The sequence below is a fragment of the Palaemon carinicauda genome, chromosome 41 (assembly GCF_036898095.1).
Source record: "Palaemon carinicauda isolate YSFRI2023 chromosome 41, ASM3689809v2, whole genome shotgun sequence".
In the NCBI taxonomy this organism is placed as follows: domain Eukaryota; kingdom Metazoa; phylum Arthropoda; class Malacostraca; order Decapoda; family Palaemonidae; genus Palaemon; species Palaemon carinicauda.
In genome coordinates, this window is record NC_090765.1 from 23,233,243 (window position 1) to 23,250,244 (window position 17,002).

A 17,002-nucleotide genomic window follows, 5' to 3' on the forward strand; every position below is an offset into this window, starting at 1 on the left:
ATAACAAACTTAGGTGGAAAATCAAGTTCCTATTATTTTGCAGAAACGCTGAATGACAAAACATCAGATGCAGATAAGGCAACAAAAGTTGAAGTTGATGAACCGCAAAGTCCGTCTGAAGATTTGGAACTAACTAATCTAATAAATAATATGGGACATATCACTATTAATACAAAAAACGAACATTGTACATGCTCTACTCGAAGAGAAGGGCTTCAGGAAGAAGTCTTGCAGTATATACGCCACGTTGGGATGAAAAGTGAAAGTACAGAGGTAAAGCAACAACTATTACCACTCTTTAGTACTGGAAACAGAGTCGTACAAGAGTCCAAACAATGCGACGTGAATAATACAAGTAAAAGGGGAAAATCGGAACTAAGAAGGGAATCCTCACTGGATAGTGGAAAGCAAGAAAATCTCGAACAGTTTCCTGTCAACCATGATACTGACAATGAAATTCCAAACACAAGCTCACTGAAAACTACCGAGCTTTATGAGAATGTTTCTCCAGAGGTAGAACGTAAAGAAGGATATTGTGTTTCTAGCAAAGGAAATACAAAACTGAGTGACGGCTCCACAATAAAAAACAACTCCTCTAAAAATGGAGAAAGCATAGAACAAAACTCATTGAATTTTGGCAATGCAATTGACAATTATGATAAAATCTCCAAAGACTCAAATAACGATAATGAATGTTTCCCGGGGTCTAAAAAGGCACAGGAGATACTAGACACTCAAAATACGACAAGGTATGCAGAACATAATCTTCCAAACCTTATACACAAGTTGGACAGGCCGACCCAGGTTGACTATAAAGGTGACAACCCGGAAGATTTTATTGCTGACAGTGCAAACGAGATGACATCGCCAATGGACTGTGAGAGAACGATAGAATACTCACTTTTAAACAATGAATATGAAGATTTTACACCAAGTGTAAAGAAGGGCATCCACAAGGGTCAACCATCTCAAAGGTCATTAGAAAAAGTAAAGGGAACATTTACTGAAAACAGAAAGATGGAAGAGGAGGAAGCGGCGGCAGAGGGAAAGGATGACAGAGATATGGAGGAAAGGGAAGGTGAATCGGAGGAGGATAGGGAGGAGAACGAGGAAGGAGAAAAGGCAGAGGATAAAGAGCAGAACAACCAGGAAAAGGGAGGAGAGAAGGAGGAAGGGGAGAGGAAGAAAGAGGAGGAGGAGAAAGAGGATGAGGAAGAAGGGGAGAAGGAAGACGGGGAGGAGGAGGAAGGGGATGAGGACGAGGGGGAGAAAGAGGGAGAGGAAGAAAAAGAAGATGAAGTGGAGGAGGAGGAAAAGGATGATGATGAGAAGCAGGAGGAAGGGGAGGATGAGGAGGAGGAAGGGGAGGTGGATGATGACGTGATAAGCAAAACCGAAAAAACAAACGAAGGAACTGCAACTGGAGCAAAGAAAATTCCAAATGAAAAAAGAACGAACAAAGGACGGCAAAGAACACCAAGAAGCACAAAACAGGAATCCTTGGATGATAAGGAACTCGTGGCAATGAAAGAACACTGTTTACTGAGGAAAGAAAGAGAATTGATGGCGAAGCAGCAAGAATTATATGAAATGGAGAATCAGCTCAAGAAGAGGGAGAGAGAACTAAAGGAAAAAGAGAAACAGTTGTTAGAAATGCAAAACAGTGAAGAAGCAAAAGCAAACCATGGCTTGGAGAAGCACATCACACACCAGAGCCTGGGTAGTAAGGAAATGCAAGGATCAAACGCTCAAAAAAAACGCTTCACAAAGAATACTACTACAAACGACACTAAAGAAGAAGACTTCGCTAACAAGGATAAGGGAACAGATATCAGAATCCCAGTAATCAGTCAAGATGGGAACACAACAGAAGAGGAATTCCGGGAGGATGAAATAAACGGCAACAAACTATATTGTGCAGTAAACATCCATAAAAATAAGGAAGGAGAGGCTGGTATTGGAGGTGGGGAGGTGGACACTAAAGCAAGAAATGAAATAAACTATAGAGTAGAAGAAACAGAAGTAATAGAAGAACCAAGGGGTGGATCAAAAACACTCAACGAAGAAGATGGATCGAAGAAAAAAGAAAATGGCAGAAACACAGGTACATGTGTAAATATAACTAAAAAGGAAAAGGATGCTGAAACAAAAGACATCCCCCCACGTGAATATATTCTGGACGTGGATGGAAAGATATTTAATGAAAATGAAATCATGAAAGAGGGTCAGTTTTCTGTTAAAAAAGAGGCAATTCAGGCTTCAGCTTATGACAAAGAAGAGTTAGAAGACAGAGAGGAGAGGAAAATACAAACAGAAAAACAATCTTACATGGAAAAAGAGAAGGCAATAAACATCGTGCATTTGGATAACGCTGATTGGAAGAAGGAAAATGCAATCACGGACATGAAAGCAAAGGACACGGTTAGAGAATGTAAATCTCAAGGGCTGGGTAAAACTTGTAATAGAGAGCCCAATACAATTAAGAAGAATGAAACAAACACTAGGCACAGAGATCTAAATAACCAAAATGAAGACACAATCAGAGAAGAAAATGTCTTGAATAGCGAGATTTTAGATGAAAAGGATAGGGAAACTATCTTTTACATTATAGAAGTTATAGAAGAACACATTACTAGAAAAGATGCTACGGGCGACGAGGAGAGTTTAGACAAAAGCAACGAAGGAAATGCCGTACAGAAAAAACAAGAGTCACCTCGTGACGTTAAGGTGAAAATAAATGCTGAGTATAAAGACATAACTACTGGTCACCAAGAAGTATCATTTATGAATCAGGAAGATTCCGTTGATGGACAGGATGAAAAAATAACAGGAAAGGAAGACGTATCTACTGTTGATCCGAAAGTTTCAAGCACTGGACAAGAAGAAGAGAAATTTGATGGACATATAAATGCATTAAGTACTGAATATGAAAAAGAGGCAATTGTCAGACAGGCAATAGAGACAAATGCTATACAAGCAGCTACTGCTGGTCAGAAAAAAGCAATTCCTATAGGAGAAAACTTTATAGGAAAGGAGAGAGTAGCACCTGTTATACTGGACAAAGAGGCAATTGATAGATATGAATATATATCAACTGGTGAACAGGAAGATGTCGACAAAAAGGAAGAAGATACAATTAATGTTCATGAAAAAGAAGCAACTTGTGGACAGAAAGAAAAAGTAATTGATGGACAGAAAGATATACCTGCTGGAAAGGGTGAAGTAATTACCAGATTGAAAGAAGAAGCAGATGATGGAGACGAAGAGAATACACCTGTAGAACAAAAAGTAGAGGCAACTATTGAATGTGATAAAAAAACAACTGGAAAGAAAATAAAAATAACTACTGGACAAGAAGGAAAGATGATAACTGAAAGGGAAGAAGCACCGCCTACAATAGAGGAAGCAACAGTTGTAGGTAAGCTCAAAGTTACAGATGAAAAACAAGATGATCCCAGTATCGAACAGGAGTCAGTTTGTGGACTTGTGGGAGTACCTGTTCGACTGGAAAAACAGACAATTTCTAAGAAAAAAACACAAGCATATGATAGACTTGAAGAAGAAAATATTGCTGAAAAGGACGGAGATTCGATTACTGAACACGAAGTAAAGTCAAGTAATGGATCGGAAGAAGCAAATACTAGTCAAGACGAAGTAGTTTCAGGTCAAGAAGAAACGATTGAAGGACATCGACAAGAAATAACTAAAGAGCTGGAAGAAGAATGTGCCAAACAAGTTGAGTTAGTAACTGCTACTGGCAGAATGGTAGACTCAGTTACTGAGCAGGAAGAAGAACCACTTACTGAAAAGGTAGAAAAAGCAAGTCCTGAACAAGATGAAACATTAACAGTAAGACAAATCAGCGAAGCATCTGAAGGACAAGGATACGAAATCTTTGTCAGACAAGAAATAGAAGCAATTGCTGAACAGAGAAATCATGGATTCAGTGGACACAAAGAACAAACTACTGAATGGGAAAAAATAGAAGTGATTGGTGCAAAAAAAGATGCCGTTGCAGTGCAGAAAGATGAGACTATTCACCAAAAGGAAGAGACAGGTTCTGGAGATGAACAAGAAACAATTCCTGGGGAAGAAGAAGAAACTGAAGAACAAAAAGAGGTGATTACTGTGCAAGAAGAAGAGACATATGTTGAACATGAAGTTCAGGCAATTGTTGGGCAAGAAGGGGGAATTATTGGACAAGAACACACAAGCGGTGTTGAAGAAGGGCCACCTATAGAACAGGAAGAGGTGATTATTGGACAGGAAGAAGAGACCAGTGTTAATGATGAAGAAAAATCGATTGCTAGAGAAGAAACTATTGCAGGAAAGAAAGAGAAAAATGCTAGAGATTACGAAGCAACTAAACGACATGAAGAGACAAATCCTGGAGATGAAGAAGTACTTGGAGAGGAAAAAGAGACAAATGCTATAGACGATGAAGAAGCAACTGAACAATATGAAGATGAGACAAATCCTGCAGATAAGGAAGCAGAAATTGAAAGAGAAGAAAAAGAGACAAATGCTGGAGATGACAGAGAAGCAACTGAAGGACATGAAGAGAACAAAAATGGAGATGAAGAAGAATCAATAGGACAGAAAGAAGAGACAAATACTAGAGACGACGAAGAAACAACTGAAAGACATAAAGAAGAGACAAATTCTGGAGATGAAGAAAAAGTAAGAGAAGAGGAAATAGAGACAAATGCTGGAAATAACAAAGGAGTAATTGAACGACATGATGAAGAGAATAATCCTGAAGATGATGAAGAAGCAAGAGAAAGAGAGGAAACAGACACAAATGCTGGAGATGAAGAAGAAACAATTGAAGGAGAGGAAAAAGAGACAAATGCTGGAGATAACGAAGAAGAGAATAATCCTGGAGATGAAAAAGAAACAAGAGAAGGAGAGGAAGCAGAGACAAATGCTGGAGATGACGAAGAAGCAACTGAACGATTTGAAAAAGAGACAAATTCTAGAGATGAAGTAAAAGCAATAGAAGGAGAGGAAAGAGATACAAATGTCGGATATGAAGAAAAAATCACAATACAGAAAGAGTTAATTATTGGAAAGAAAGGAGACAAAAATGATGGAGAAGAACAAACAATTTATGGACAAGAAAACACAATTACAAATGCTTGGAAGAGAGAAGAGTCACTTACTGGAAGGAAAGAAAATATTAGTACTGAAGAAGAAGAAACTTCAACTACTGTGCAGAAAGAAAATGCGGTTTTTGGAAATGAAGTAGGATCAATTGCTGAACAAGATGAAGAAAGAATTAATGGCCAGAAAGGAGAATTAGGAACTAAACATCATGAAGAGGTAAGTGTGAGACAAGAAGTGACTGTTGGACTGAAACAAGATACAATAAACGAAAAGATTAGCACCACTAATCAAGAAAGAATGAAAAATTACAGTCAAAAGAAATCAATTAAGAGTGAGGTAGTTTTGGAGAGAGAAACAAGTGTGGCAGACCAACTAACCAATGACGAAATAAGTTCTCTAAATGACGAACTGGAAGAAGCAATTTACAAAGACATGGAACGAAAGGAAATATACAGTGCTATGGAACAGAACGATACAGAATATGAAACAGCCAATGAAATGATATCGAATTTTAATTCTCCAATGATAAAATGTAGGTTGTGCTCCAAATGCAATACATCTTTAAAGCGTAAAGAAAGGAATGCTTATCGCAGTAATGTGGAGTTACAGGAAAAACACAGAAATAAAAATATCCATTTAACAAAACGGGCTAATTGGAGAGATAAGAAGTTCAGGCATAAAGTAAGAAACGTGACTGATGCAGTTGATTGTGAAAGTGCCGATGATAAAATAACAAGCGATGGGAAGAGTAGAAGCAGTACTGAAGAAGAAACAAGCGAAGAACAGACTGGAAGCAGTACTGAAAAAGAAACAAGCTATAGGAAGAATAAAAGCAGTACTGGAGAAGAAACAAGCGAAGAACAGACTGGAAGCAGCAATGACGAAGAAACAAGCAATGGAGAGAGTGGAAGCAGTACTGAAGAAGAAACAAGCGAAGGACAGACTGGAAGCGGTACTGAAGAAGAAGCGAGCGAAGTACAGAGTGGAAGCAGTACTGAAGAAGAAACAAGCGATGGAGAAAGTGGAAGCAGTACTGAAGAAGAAGCGAGCGAAGTACAGAGTGGAAGCAGTACTGAAGAAGAAACAAGCGAAGGACAGACTGGAAGCGGTACTGAAGAAGAAGCGAGCGAAGTACAGAGTGGAAGCAGTACTGAAGAAGAAACAAGCGATGGAGAAAGTGGAAGCAGTACTGAAGAAGAAGCGAGCGAAGTACAGAGTGGAAGCAGTACTGAAGAAGAAACAAGCGAAGGACAGACTGGAAGCGGTACTGAAGAAGAAGCGAGCGAAGTACAGAGTGGAAGCAGTACTGAAGAAGAAACAAGCGATGGGGAGAGTGGAAACACTAGTGAAGAAGAAACAGAAGATGTGATCAGAGAGAGAATTGGTGAAAAGGAAACTGGCAATGAAGTTTGTACTGCAAGGGAAATGGATACAGGAGAAGAAAGCAATATGAAAAAACATAATTTTGTTGATGACAGTGAGGATGATGATAATGAAGCAGAAGACAGTGAAGACCATGAAATGGAGAGAGAAAATCGTGAAACTGACTATAGTAAAAACACTAACAAAAACAGTGAAAGGAAAAGAGAAAAGTATGAATATAGAAAATATAGAACGGCAAGAGAAAGACGACAAAGCAGCAATAAACATGGATATTCCACGGAAGAGGGTGAGTGTCAAAAGAATCTCTCTTATCACGTTAGTTTAATGACAGAGTCAAGGGCTCATTTCATATTTTTACCAGTCATGTATGAATTCACACACACACACTTTAAAGAAAAGTCACAAATCAAAGAGCTGTCTCCATATATATAAACATGCACATATACCTATCATCATCAGCCCTAGCTAGTACCCTGCAGGACAATCTCTAGGGATCCATACTGTTATTCTATTAATCCATCTGTTACTGTTAGCTATATCAAATGTAGATAACGTAAAATCTACTTGAGTATTTTATTCCCTCACTAATTAATTAAGCATAAAAAATAGCAAAACAGTTAAAACAAAAGTAAATAATATGCAGCAAATACAATAATTACTATATTCAAGAATAATTATATTTACAGTGTTTTACAAAATTCACTAAATACTCCCAGTTCACCTATCAATAACAATCTACATGAATGATTAAAGTTATAAAGGCCTGGGATTTATAAGTTTATATGATTTGAGAATCAGATGATCACAAAGCTTGCTTCAAATTTCGGTCAGTAGCAATTTTCCAGAACGCATTTTCAAATGCAAACGACGATAACACAGCTTATGATCGTTTCCGGTCTTCTAAAATGAACAGCATTGTAAAAGAAGTACAATAAGGAGCATAACACCACGAAAGCAACCGTAACATAATGATGGTAGAAGTAAGTCTCCCTTGTGAAACACCTCGGGTACTTTATATATCCAACAGTGACCTTTTATATAAAACTCAGGAAAATTTCATGAGGGGTGCTAGATCATCCAGGGTGGACTGTATTACACAATAAGCAATGCTAGAGATGTAGATAAACTAGGAGAAATTACCAGAATCTCTTGGTCTAGAATACAACAATACTTTTCATTTACAATTCATTACCATGTTTTCATCTTAACATTACCATTTAATATGTCAAAATAAACCTTTCTTACATTCTATTATATAATCTAGATAAATTTAATCGGCATATAATGCCATCTATCATCTGTAATTCTCATTATATGATCTGCCCACGTCCATTTCCTTCTTTTACATGCTGTTGGAATATACTTTATTTTAGACTGCTTTCGTATCTATGTTGCTATTTTTCTCACGCTTAGTGTTAATTCTATCATCAATCTCTTCATAGCTCTCTGTGTTGTAACTAGCTTATGTTCTAAGGCATTAGTAATGCTTCAAGTTTGTGATGCACAAGTTAATACTGGTAGAACCATCTCATTTAATACTTTTCATTTTAGAGAAAGTGGTGTTTTACTTTTCATAATCTCATTTTCTTTACCAAAAGCTATCCATACCACGCTTATTCCTCTTTTTATTTTGATCTAAAGTAATTAGGAAACATTTACTATCGGTGCTAAGTACGTATATTCATTAACAATCTCCAGAAGTTCGCCCATAAGCCTTATTCGCTGTCTGCATTTTCATTCAAAACTATCTTAGTTTTACTTATATTAATTTTCATTCTTGCATATTTTCTCCTTTCTATTCAAATCTTTCATCATCTTTTGCAATTCCTCCCATTATTCACTATTATTCCGGAATCCGGACATGGATGATTCTATCTTCGATTGTCTTCTTACCATTATGGCTAAGATGCAAGAAGATGATAGAAAAGCTTCTTTTGTATTTGTTGGTGATTTTAATGCTCACCATAGGGAGTGGTTAAGTTCTATCTCTCCTACCGATCGCCATAGCTTAAGAGCTTTAGACTTTGCCTCTGGATCAGGCTGTGAGCAAATCATAAATGAAGCTACTCATAGGTCTGGTAATTTCTTGGACCTCGTATACACTGACCCCCCTGGCGTTATAACTAGTAAGGTTGGTTTTCCAGTTGGGACATGTGATCATGCCTTGGTTTCATTAGTAGTAAAGACTGAGCAGCCTGTCCCTGTTGTATCATACTCTTGTAAAATTTATATGAAATACCAAGCAGACTGGAATGGGATTTTGCATGATCTTTTGTGCTTGAATTGGTCACAATTATATAGTAGTGTTGATCCTGTTATCCCTTTGAATGAGAATCTAGTCAACATAATTGATAGGCGTATCCCTTCTTGTGTGCTAAGGTACCGAGTAAAGGACAAACCGTGGTTCAATGATGATTGTAGACGTGCTTATTTGGAGAAGCAGGAGGCTTATCATCTTTGGAAGGGTAACAGATCAGATTTGACCTGGAATACCTATACTCACCTTAGAGCTTTTACTCAGAGAGTTTATGCCTCAGCTGAAAAGGAATACAATTCAACCATAAAAGAAACCCTTTCTGGTACAACTCAGGAACATAAATGATGGTCTACCCTTAAATCTGCACTCTTTGGTGTAGATACAACAGTTCCTCCTTTGCTTAAACCAGATGGCTCAGTCACTCACTGTCCAAAGGAAACGGCAACCCTTTCGGCTGATGTTTTTGACAGTAAACAGAGTAATGAAAAACTTTAACTTCCTCATTCCTGTTTTCCTGACGCTAAATTCACTCGTTTAGCTTTTCGATCTTGTGAAATTAAAGCTCTGTTGATGGATCTTGATGCTTATGGAGGTGTCGACCCAAATGGTATTTTTCCTTTGTTTTTTATAAAGACTGCAGATTTCTTAGCTCCAAAGTTATGTTATTTTGCGCAAGTTTGCAAGAAGAGGAGCTTTTAGCACTTGTTAGAGAATTGGTAATGTTACTCCTCTATGTAAGTGTGTTTGTGGTAGCTCAAGTCCAACTGATTACCACACAATTTCCATAACTCCTAAATTATCTAAAGTTCTTGAACGTGTTCTGGCAAAACGTCTTAATAGGTTTGCTGAAGGTAATCATCTATTCCCTAGTTTGCAATTTGGTTTTCGTAAAGGCCTTGGAGCATATGATGCCTTTCTTACACTCTCCAATGCTGTACAGAAATCCCTTGATTGTGGTCAGGAAGTTCGTATGATTGGCCTTGATTTTAGTGCTGCCTTTGACCGTGTTAATCAAAAGGCCCATATTTTCAAACTCAAACAGTTGTGAGTGGGTGGGTCGTTTCTTAGCATTATTATTGAATTTTTAAGTAAAAGATCTCAATGAGTTGTTGTTGATGGTCACCATAGTAAGTACAGGAATGTGATATCTGTTGTTCCACAGGGTAGTGTTCTTGGCCCATTACTTTTCATACTATATACACATGACATGTCGTTTGGCCTAGAAAACAAGCTTGTTGCATATGCAGATGATGCTACTCTCTTTACATCAATTCCATCCCCTGAATGTAGATCTGGGGTTGCTGAATACTTTAATAGAGATCTAGCTAAAATTAATGCATGGTGCAAATTATGGGGTATGAAGTTGAATCCTAGCAAAACTTAAAGTATGATTGTAAGTAGGTCAAGGACAGTGGATTCTCAACATCCGGATCTCAGTATTAATAATGTTTCTTTAAGTTTGTATGACTCTTTTAGAATTTCAGGTGTGATTCTCGACAGCAAATTTACTTTTGAGAAACACATTAGGTCTGTGTCTTCTTCCATTGCACAAAAAAAATTGGCTAACTGAGAATCTTTCAAGATTTTCAGTGATCAATCTATTTTGAAGAAGTGTTTTAATTCTTTCATTCTACCTTGTTTTGAGTATTGCTTTCCTGTCTGGTCCTTACCAACCGATTCTCATCTGAATTTGTTGGACAGAAATTTACGGTCTATTAAATTTCTTATTCCTGATCTAGATATTAATCTTTGGCACCGCCATTCAATTAGTTCATTATGCATGTTGCATAAGTTTTTTCATAACTCCGATCATCCTTTACATTCAGATATTCCTGGACAATTCCATCCAGTTCGTAATACTAGGCAGGCAGTTAATTCTAATAGCCAGGCCATCATGAGGCTGAATACTACTCAGTATTCTAGAAGTTTTATTCCAGCTATTACAAAGTTGTGGAATGATCCTTCTAATTGGGTAGTTGAATCAGTAGAACTTCAAAAAGTTCAAAGTTGCAGCAAATGTTTTTAAGTTGAACAAGCTGACATAAGACTTTTTATAGTTTATATATGTCATAACTATTTTGACGTTGTTACTGTTTTTAGAATGATTTATTGCTAATTTGTTCTCCTCATTTATTTATTGCCTTATTTCCTTTCCTCGCTGAGCTATTTTTCCCTATTGGAGCCCTTGGGCTTATGGCATCTTGCTTTTCCAACCAGGGTTGTAGCTTGTCTAGTAATTACAGTAAGTCATCAGCAAGTCTTAAGTTGTTAGGGTATTCTTCATTGGAATTAATTCCTACATTTTCCAATCTAAGTTCTAAAATACTTATAAGCACACTGTGAATAATTTAGGAGAGATGGGGCCTCACTGTCAAACTTCCTTTCTCAATCAGAATTTTCTCATTATATTCGTGGTTTTAGGATTGCTGTACTTCCTGTATAGATACCTTTAAGTGTTCTGACAAAAGATTAATCTATTCCTTGTTTTTGAAGGGCTTTCATTACTGCTGTAGTTTTGACAGAATCAAAAGCTTTCTCATAGTCTATAAAGGCCATACAGAGTGGTTTGTCATAAAATAAGAAAAAATCCATATTTTTTTACCTCCGAAGGAGAGAGAGAGAGAGAGAGAGAGAGAGAGAGAGAGAGAGAGAGAGAGAGAGAGAGAGAGAGAGAGAGAGAGAGTCAACTATTATAACAAGAGTAATATTTTTAAAGGTAGATTTTAATGCTATTAATATTGGCTTCCACAGATTCAACTGATTCAATGAACAGACGTCCCAGAAAAACGGCAGAATCGACTACCTTGGGAGCAAAGGTTGGTGGAAAATGCATGAGTCAGTCAAGTAACAGTCAGTTTAGGAGTAGTAAAATATCAATTACTTACGGTATACAAGTGCAACATATATACACACTTGCATGCGATTCAATGTTATGCGTAAGCAAAGCCTTATATTAGTTTGGTGTTCATTAATCAAATTAATTTTTAGCTAGTTATCTCAAGGCAGCAGTTTCCAGTTATTAACATTACCCAAGAAACATAAATCTTGATAATTTTGAGGGAGATTTGGAAAAATTTACATCAAATAAGGTTGTTTAGTTTTAAGTAAAATAAAAAAAGTGTGTAACCTAAAGTTACAGATATTTTTTTTTTTTGCACATAAGTGTTAAAATCGTATACACATTTAAATGTCGAGCTCAAGACCTTTCAAGTTGAGCTTCTTAGATCAAACACTAAAAAAGTTTCAGGAAAGAGACAGTGGCATACATGTAGAATGTTCTAGGAATATTAGATTTCATTAGACATGGCCGTAAGAAGCTATGCAGGTAATCGAATTGGGTTGATAAACGAGGTTACAAATATATATATTTTTGGCCCAGGTTGATTTATGTACACAGCTGCTTGCAATACTTTTATGCTCGGGACCGAGAGAAAAGAACAGAATAATGAGTCACTTCATGAGGTAAACAGCAGGAGTAATAATTATCTCACATGAGATAGAGAAGAATCAGTCGCCAAATTGAATGAGGGTTAATGATAAGTTAATCCCGTGACAGCAAAAAAAAAAAAAAAAAAAAAAAAAAAAAAAAAAAAAAAAAAAAAAAAGAAGCGACTAGCAGTAAATAAGTGTAGTAGTAGTAGTGTCTAACTAAAAGTAGTGTCTAAAAGTATTACTCATATATAAGGCGTCCCTAAAACCGATCTTTCTGATTCCCAGATGAAACATGACCCGGAGAGGAAACCCACGAAGTCAAGACGAAGATCCCTTCAATCTAGGGAAGTTGAGACGGCAGAAGGAAATCCGTCATCCAACGACCACAAAGGCGAGGAAATTGGTAGCCAAGGGAGAGGGAAAATGGGTGGAAATCGTGAAGTATTACAAGTGAGAAATAGGAAGACAACATGCAATAAAGAAGAAGGAATGGGGAAAAAATACTTGAAGGACGAACGAATAAAAACCGAGCAGAAAAGTTCGAGTGGAAATATCAAAAGAGATGTAAAGAATGAACGTTGCCGGACCGGTAAAAACGACAATGAACGTCCCCATGTAAATATAGAGGATGGAAGCGTTCGAAAAAAGTGGAACAAGAAACAATGCGATCAGTCACAGAAACAAACCGAACTTGATCAGTACACAAATGTCAAAGATGAGACTGCCAAAGGAGAGAGAGCCACGAAAAAACGTCACAAAGATAATAAAGGAAATGCCAAAAAAGGTCGAGATTACGATAATTGTGAGCAAGAGGACTCCGATGCAAGGTGGTCCTGCATTGTGAGCTAGCATCGACCTGGAAGAGAGACATTAAGAAACACATGGCGAAAGATGTGAACAAAAACAAATATATGAGAAATGCAAGTAATTGGAGTAACAGTGATGTTTGCGAAAACTTGAATCATTCAGACTTCAATCGTCCGTTATATTCTCTAACGATATTTTTTTCGTTGAATGGTTCACATTTTGTGTGTCTTCCATGGCTACCCATTTTATTATTATTATTATTATTAATATTATTATTATTATAAAAAAAAACACTACAAGCGAATACAAATATTTTCGTAAAGTATTTATTTTACGGAGAATAGTGGAAAATACTTAGCCCGACTTTTAACTGTATAAAATTAAACTGATAATGAAAATACGTTAAATGCAGTATAAAATCCTTATAAAGAAAAGTAAGTAAAACTTTATAATTTTATTCCTGCACAGTAACCTGTATCTGGCAATAATTGTAATAATGTCATGTTTTTTTATTCCATTTTTCCTATATTCAAATGAATGTGTTCTTATAAAACACATACTTTATAATATACAGTTCGTTAAAATATTTTTCTCAACCCGAAAAGATGATAAAAATATGAGTTATAAAAATATATCTTTAATAACAATAGTAAACTAATATTATTAAGCCTCCTACCATAAAATCATAGGGTACAGCAAGTTCTTGAGAAAAATACTTATCATTAAGTTCCTGTTTTGGTTAACTGAACATTCCTTATTCTGTTACCTAGATGGCAACCTTCGTTTTTCTTTCCCGTGAAATTTCCAGTTAGACCAATTCTTTTTGGTAACATTTCTAAATGAATCGTAAAATCCATCTCACGTCCCTTTGCTTTTTAAGGAACATAATTCATTTGTTCGATCTAAAAATTTGTTATGTATTCCTTATGAGCTTTTGTATCGATGTGTATTCAAATCTCATTCATGATATAATGGATCGAATTAATCTTGGGCAGTTATTTAACAATGAATTGTAACATTACTCGGGTAAATTTACAAATTCAATATGCTCACAACTGTTCAGCTAAGTGAGAGAGAAAGAAAAAGATAATGCCAAGGTTTTCATAAGCGTCTTTTCTGCAGAAGACATTCGTATCGGCATGCCAATATCAGTGATGAAAGATGGAAAAAACTACTCCAACTGTTTTTGACCGTATGTTTGTTTGTGCGTATGAGTGTGTGTGTGTGTGGGGGGGGGGGCAAATGAACATCTCAACAATAAAAGGATCCGTTCTGTGTGGAAGGGCGAATAATAAGTAAAAGGATCCGTTCTGTGTGGAAGGGCGAATAATAAGTAAAAGGATCCGTTCTGTGTGGAAGGGCGAATAATAAGTATCATATCAGGCGAGACGCCAGTGCATGAATAGAGTTTGTGAAAGATTAACAAACATTATATCACGATTGATGAGATAGTTTACAAATATCTAAATAATTATGATCATTGTGGAAGGAAGCGTCATTTCGATCACTCTTGTATAGTTAACATACGAACACTAATGATAAGCCAAAAGATACGAGTAAAATCCATCAAATGTGCCACTGTCTCCTTTTGTCCTGAAGACCAAAAGTGCTGTCCTAAAGGCACGTTAACTGGGATCAAGGCCTCAAGATGTTGTACTAATGTTCGTCATCCAGCAGGCAAAGATAAGCACCTTCATTTTCTCTTGTATAGGCTAACGGAGACGAAAATTGCTCTCTCCAATGCCATCCCTGAAGTAATTACGTAAGTAACTAATTAAAAGAAGTCCACAATAGCTGATGATGATATTTAGATTTGTCAGTAGATGACGAATATATTATGATGAATTCACAGACATCGTTCTACTGCTCCTAAGGCCTATGTGTATTGCTATGGCTCACCAGGCAAATCCTGGATTGTATACCTTGCGACATATTGTTCAACAAAGATTTAGGGTCGCTGGGACCTTTTGTCTGGTAAGTCGCTGCCTCTTCAAGGTGTGTTAAGTAAACATGTTCCAGAACAATAACCCGTTGTGAACAATAATTCTCCAGACCATGCTGCTAATAGCAAGGGTTCCATTGAACATTTAATGAAAGGTTTACTGAAGGTTTAATTACCTTAAGAATTGGCCATATTTAATTTTCTAGGAACCAATTGCTAAAAACTTTCTAGGCCTATGGTACTACGCTTATTGTGTCCTAGACACATCTACGGAAAACTAACCACTGTCTCTTAAACATAATGCAAAACAGATGTTAAACTTATAAATGCATTAAGTAATACACTTTTTAATGCATACAAGCCCTGCCCACTGGTTAAGATACTAAACATGTTCAACGCAATGATGGTAAAGGGCCTTGTAAGAGTTTGAGCACCATCTGGTGTCATCTTTGTCGGTAGGGTTTCACAGGAGGCTGGAAAACAAAATTCTGCATAGCTATAAGCCCAGGGGCCCCAACAATGAAAAGAGCCCAGTGAGGAAGGGAAACAAGGAAAAAGTAAAATATCTTGAGAACAGTAACAACATTGAAATAAATATTTCCTATATAAACCATAAAAACATTAACAAAACAAGAGGACGAGAAATTACATAGAATAGCATGCCCGAATGCATCCTCGAGGCAATAGAAGACCATGGTATAGAGGCTATGGCACTACCTAAGACTAGAGAACAAGGCTTTGATTTTGGAGTGTCCTCCTAGATAAGCTGCTTACCATAGCTAAAGAGTCTCTTCTACTCTTACCAAGAGGAAAGTAGCCACTGAACTACAGTACAGAGGTAATCTCAGTGTTGTCAGGTGTATGAGGACAGAGGATAATCTGTAAAGAATATGCCTCACCATTTGGTGAATGTGTACACAAAGGGAAAGTGAACCGTAAGCAGAGATAAGGATCCACTGTAGTACTGTCTGATCAGTCAAAGGACCACATAACTCTCTAGCAGTAGTACCTTAACAGGTGGCTATTATCTGCTTATCATGAGCTCCATACAAATTCCTAGAGCACTAAGCTTAAGAATCGACAGCAGCATTAAGCTTTGTCTAATATTCAGCTTTCTCAAGCACAGATCTGGCTGTAAAGGAAATTTAAGTATCTGGAGAATGGGGCTATATTGGTGCATTCATAAAGTAAATCTAGATTGCACTTCCTCTTATATAGTATCACGTACATATCAAATACCTTAATTTCTTCTGAGTTCACAAAACGTAGTCAATATTGGCATTAAAATGTCTATAAGGGAACACTAAAGAATATATTTTTAACACATTTACCCACAAGTGATAGCAATGCAAACCAAACAGATGCAATAAGTACAACATTTTCGTGCAACACGAAAAGTTTCTTTTAACGCTTCATAAAAAATGCTAATCATCAAATTATTGTACAAGAGGTAAATTTCTCAAATATGATTCTAAAATGATCCAGTATTATTTCACTCGCAACTACTTCCCTTAAAGACTCATTCTATTTCGTTTCATTATTTTAATTTTCACTATACTTCTAAGCTGCTTCCTTATTATATTATAAGATTTATACATTTACTATCCTTGTTTTTTACTCTTGATATATTTTTGTTGTTCTATTTTATATATAGTTGTGTTGTTTTTACGGAAGGACAATCTAGGCGAGTTAGAAAAAAAAAAAAAAAAAAGCTTACATTAGGTACCCCAATTATTTCGTTTTCTAAAACGTACATAATTCCATTTTCTTTAATAATTCAACAGTAACTATTGCAAAGTAAACACTACTATACAAATCACAGAGAAGAATCTATCTATAGAACATTTTGTAATACTTTTTCAATAGAAAATTACAACCAACACGTTAAATCAACTAATTTACAAGTAATTAAGTGATGCAATTTGCCTTACAGTGTTTATCCATACCCAAGAAATTTACAACCTTATTGGAAAAATAGTTTTGCACTTACTCCTCCTGCCCAAAGTAGACCGATCAAAGGTAGTCAAAGTTTCTTGTCTTTTAGCTATCAAGTTGACGATTCTCTCAACCCCTTG

At 36.5% G+C, this 17,002-nt stretch overlaps 2 protein-coding genes across 4 annotated transcripts in view; one reads left to right on the forward strand and one right to left on the reverse strand.

The window, feature by feature from the left end:
• The window catches only part of LOC137632330 (trichohyalin-like), a 69,302-nt gene extending 55,688 nt beyond the window's left edge, over positions 1 to 13,614 (forward strand). For all 3 annotated transcript variants that reach the window (XM_068364260.1, XM_068364261.1, XM_068364262.1), the window contains 3 exons: positions 44 to 6,775; positions 11,498 to 11,562; positions 12,464 to 13,614. In XM_068364260.1, the coding sequence (XP_068220361.1) occupies positions 44 to 6,775; positions 11,498 to 11,562; positions 12,464 to 13,027 (7,361 nt within the window). In that variant the 3' untranslated portion in view covers positions 13,028 to 13,614. The remainder of the gene's footprint in view (positions 1 to 43; positions 6,776 to 11,497; positions 11,563 to 12,463) is intronic.
• Positions 1 to 17,002, reverse strand: part of LOC137632332 (WD repeat domain phosphoinositide-interacting protein 4-like) — a 336,255-nt gene that overhangs the window by 132,548 nt on the left and 186,705 nt on the right. The window lies entirely within an intron of this gene.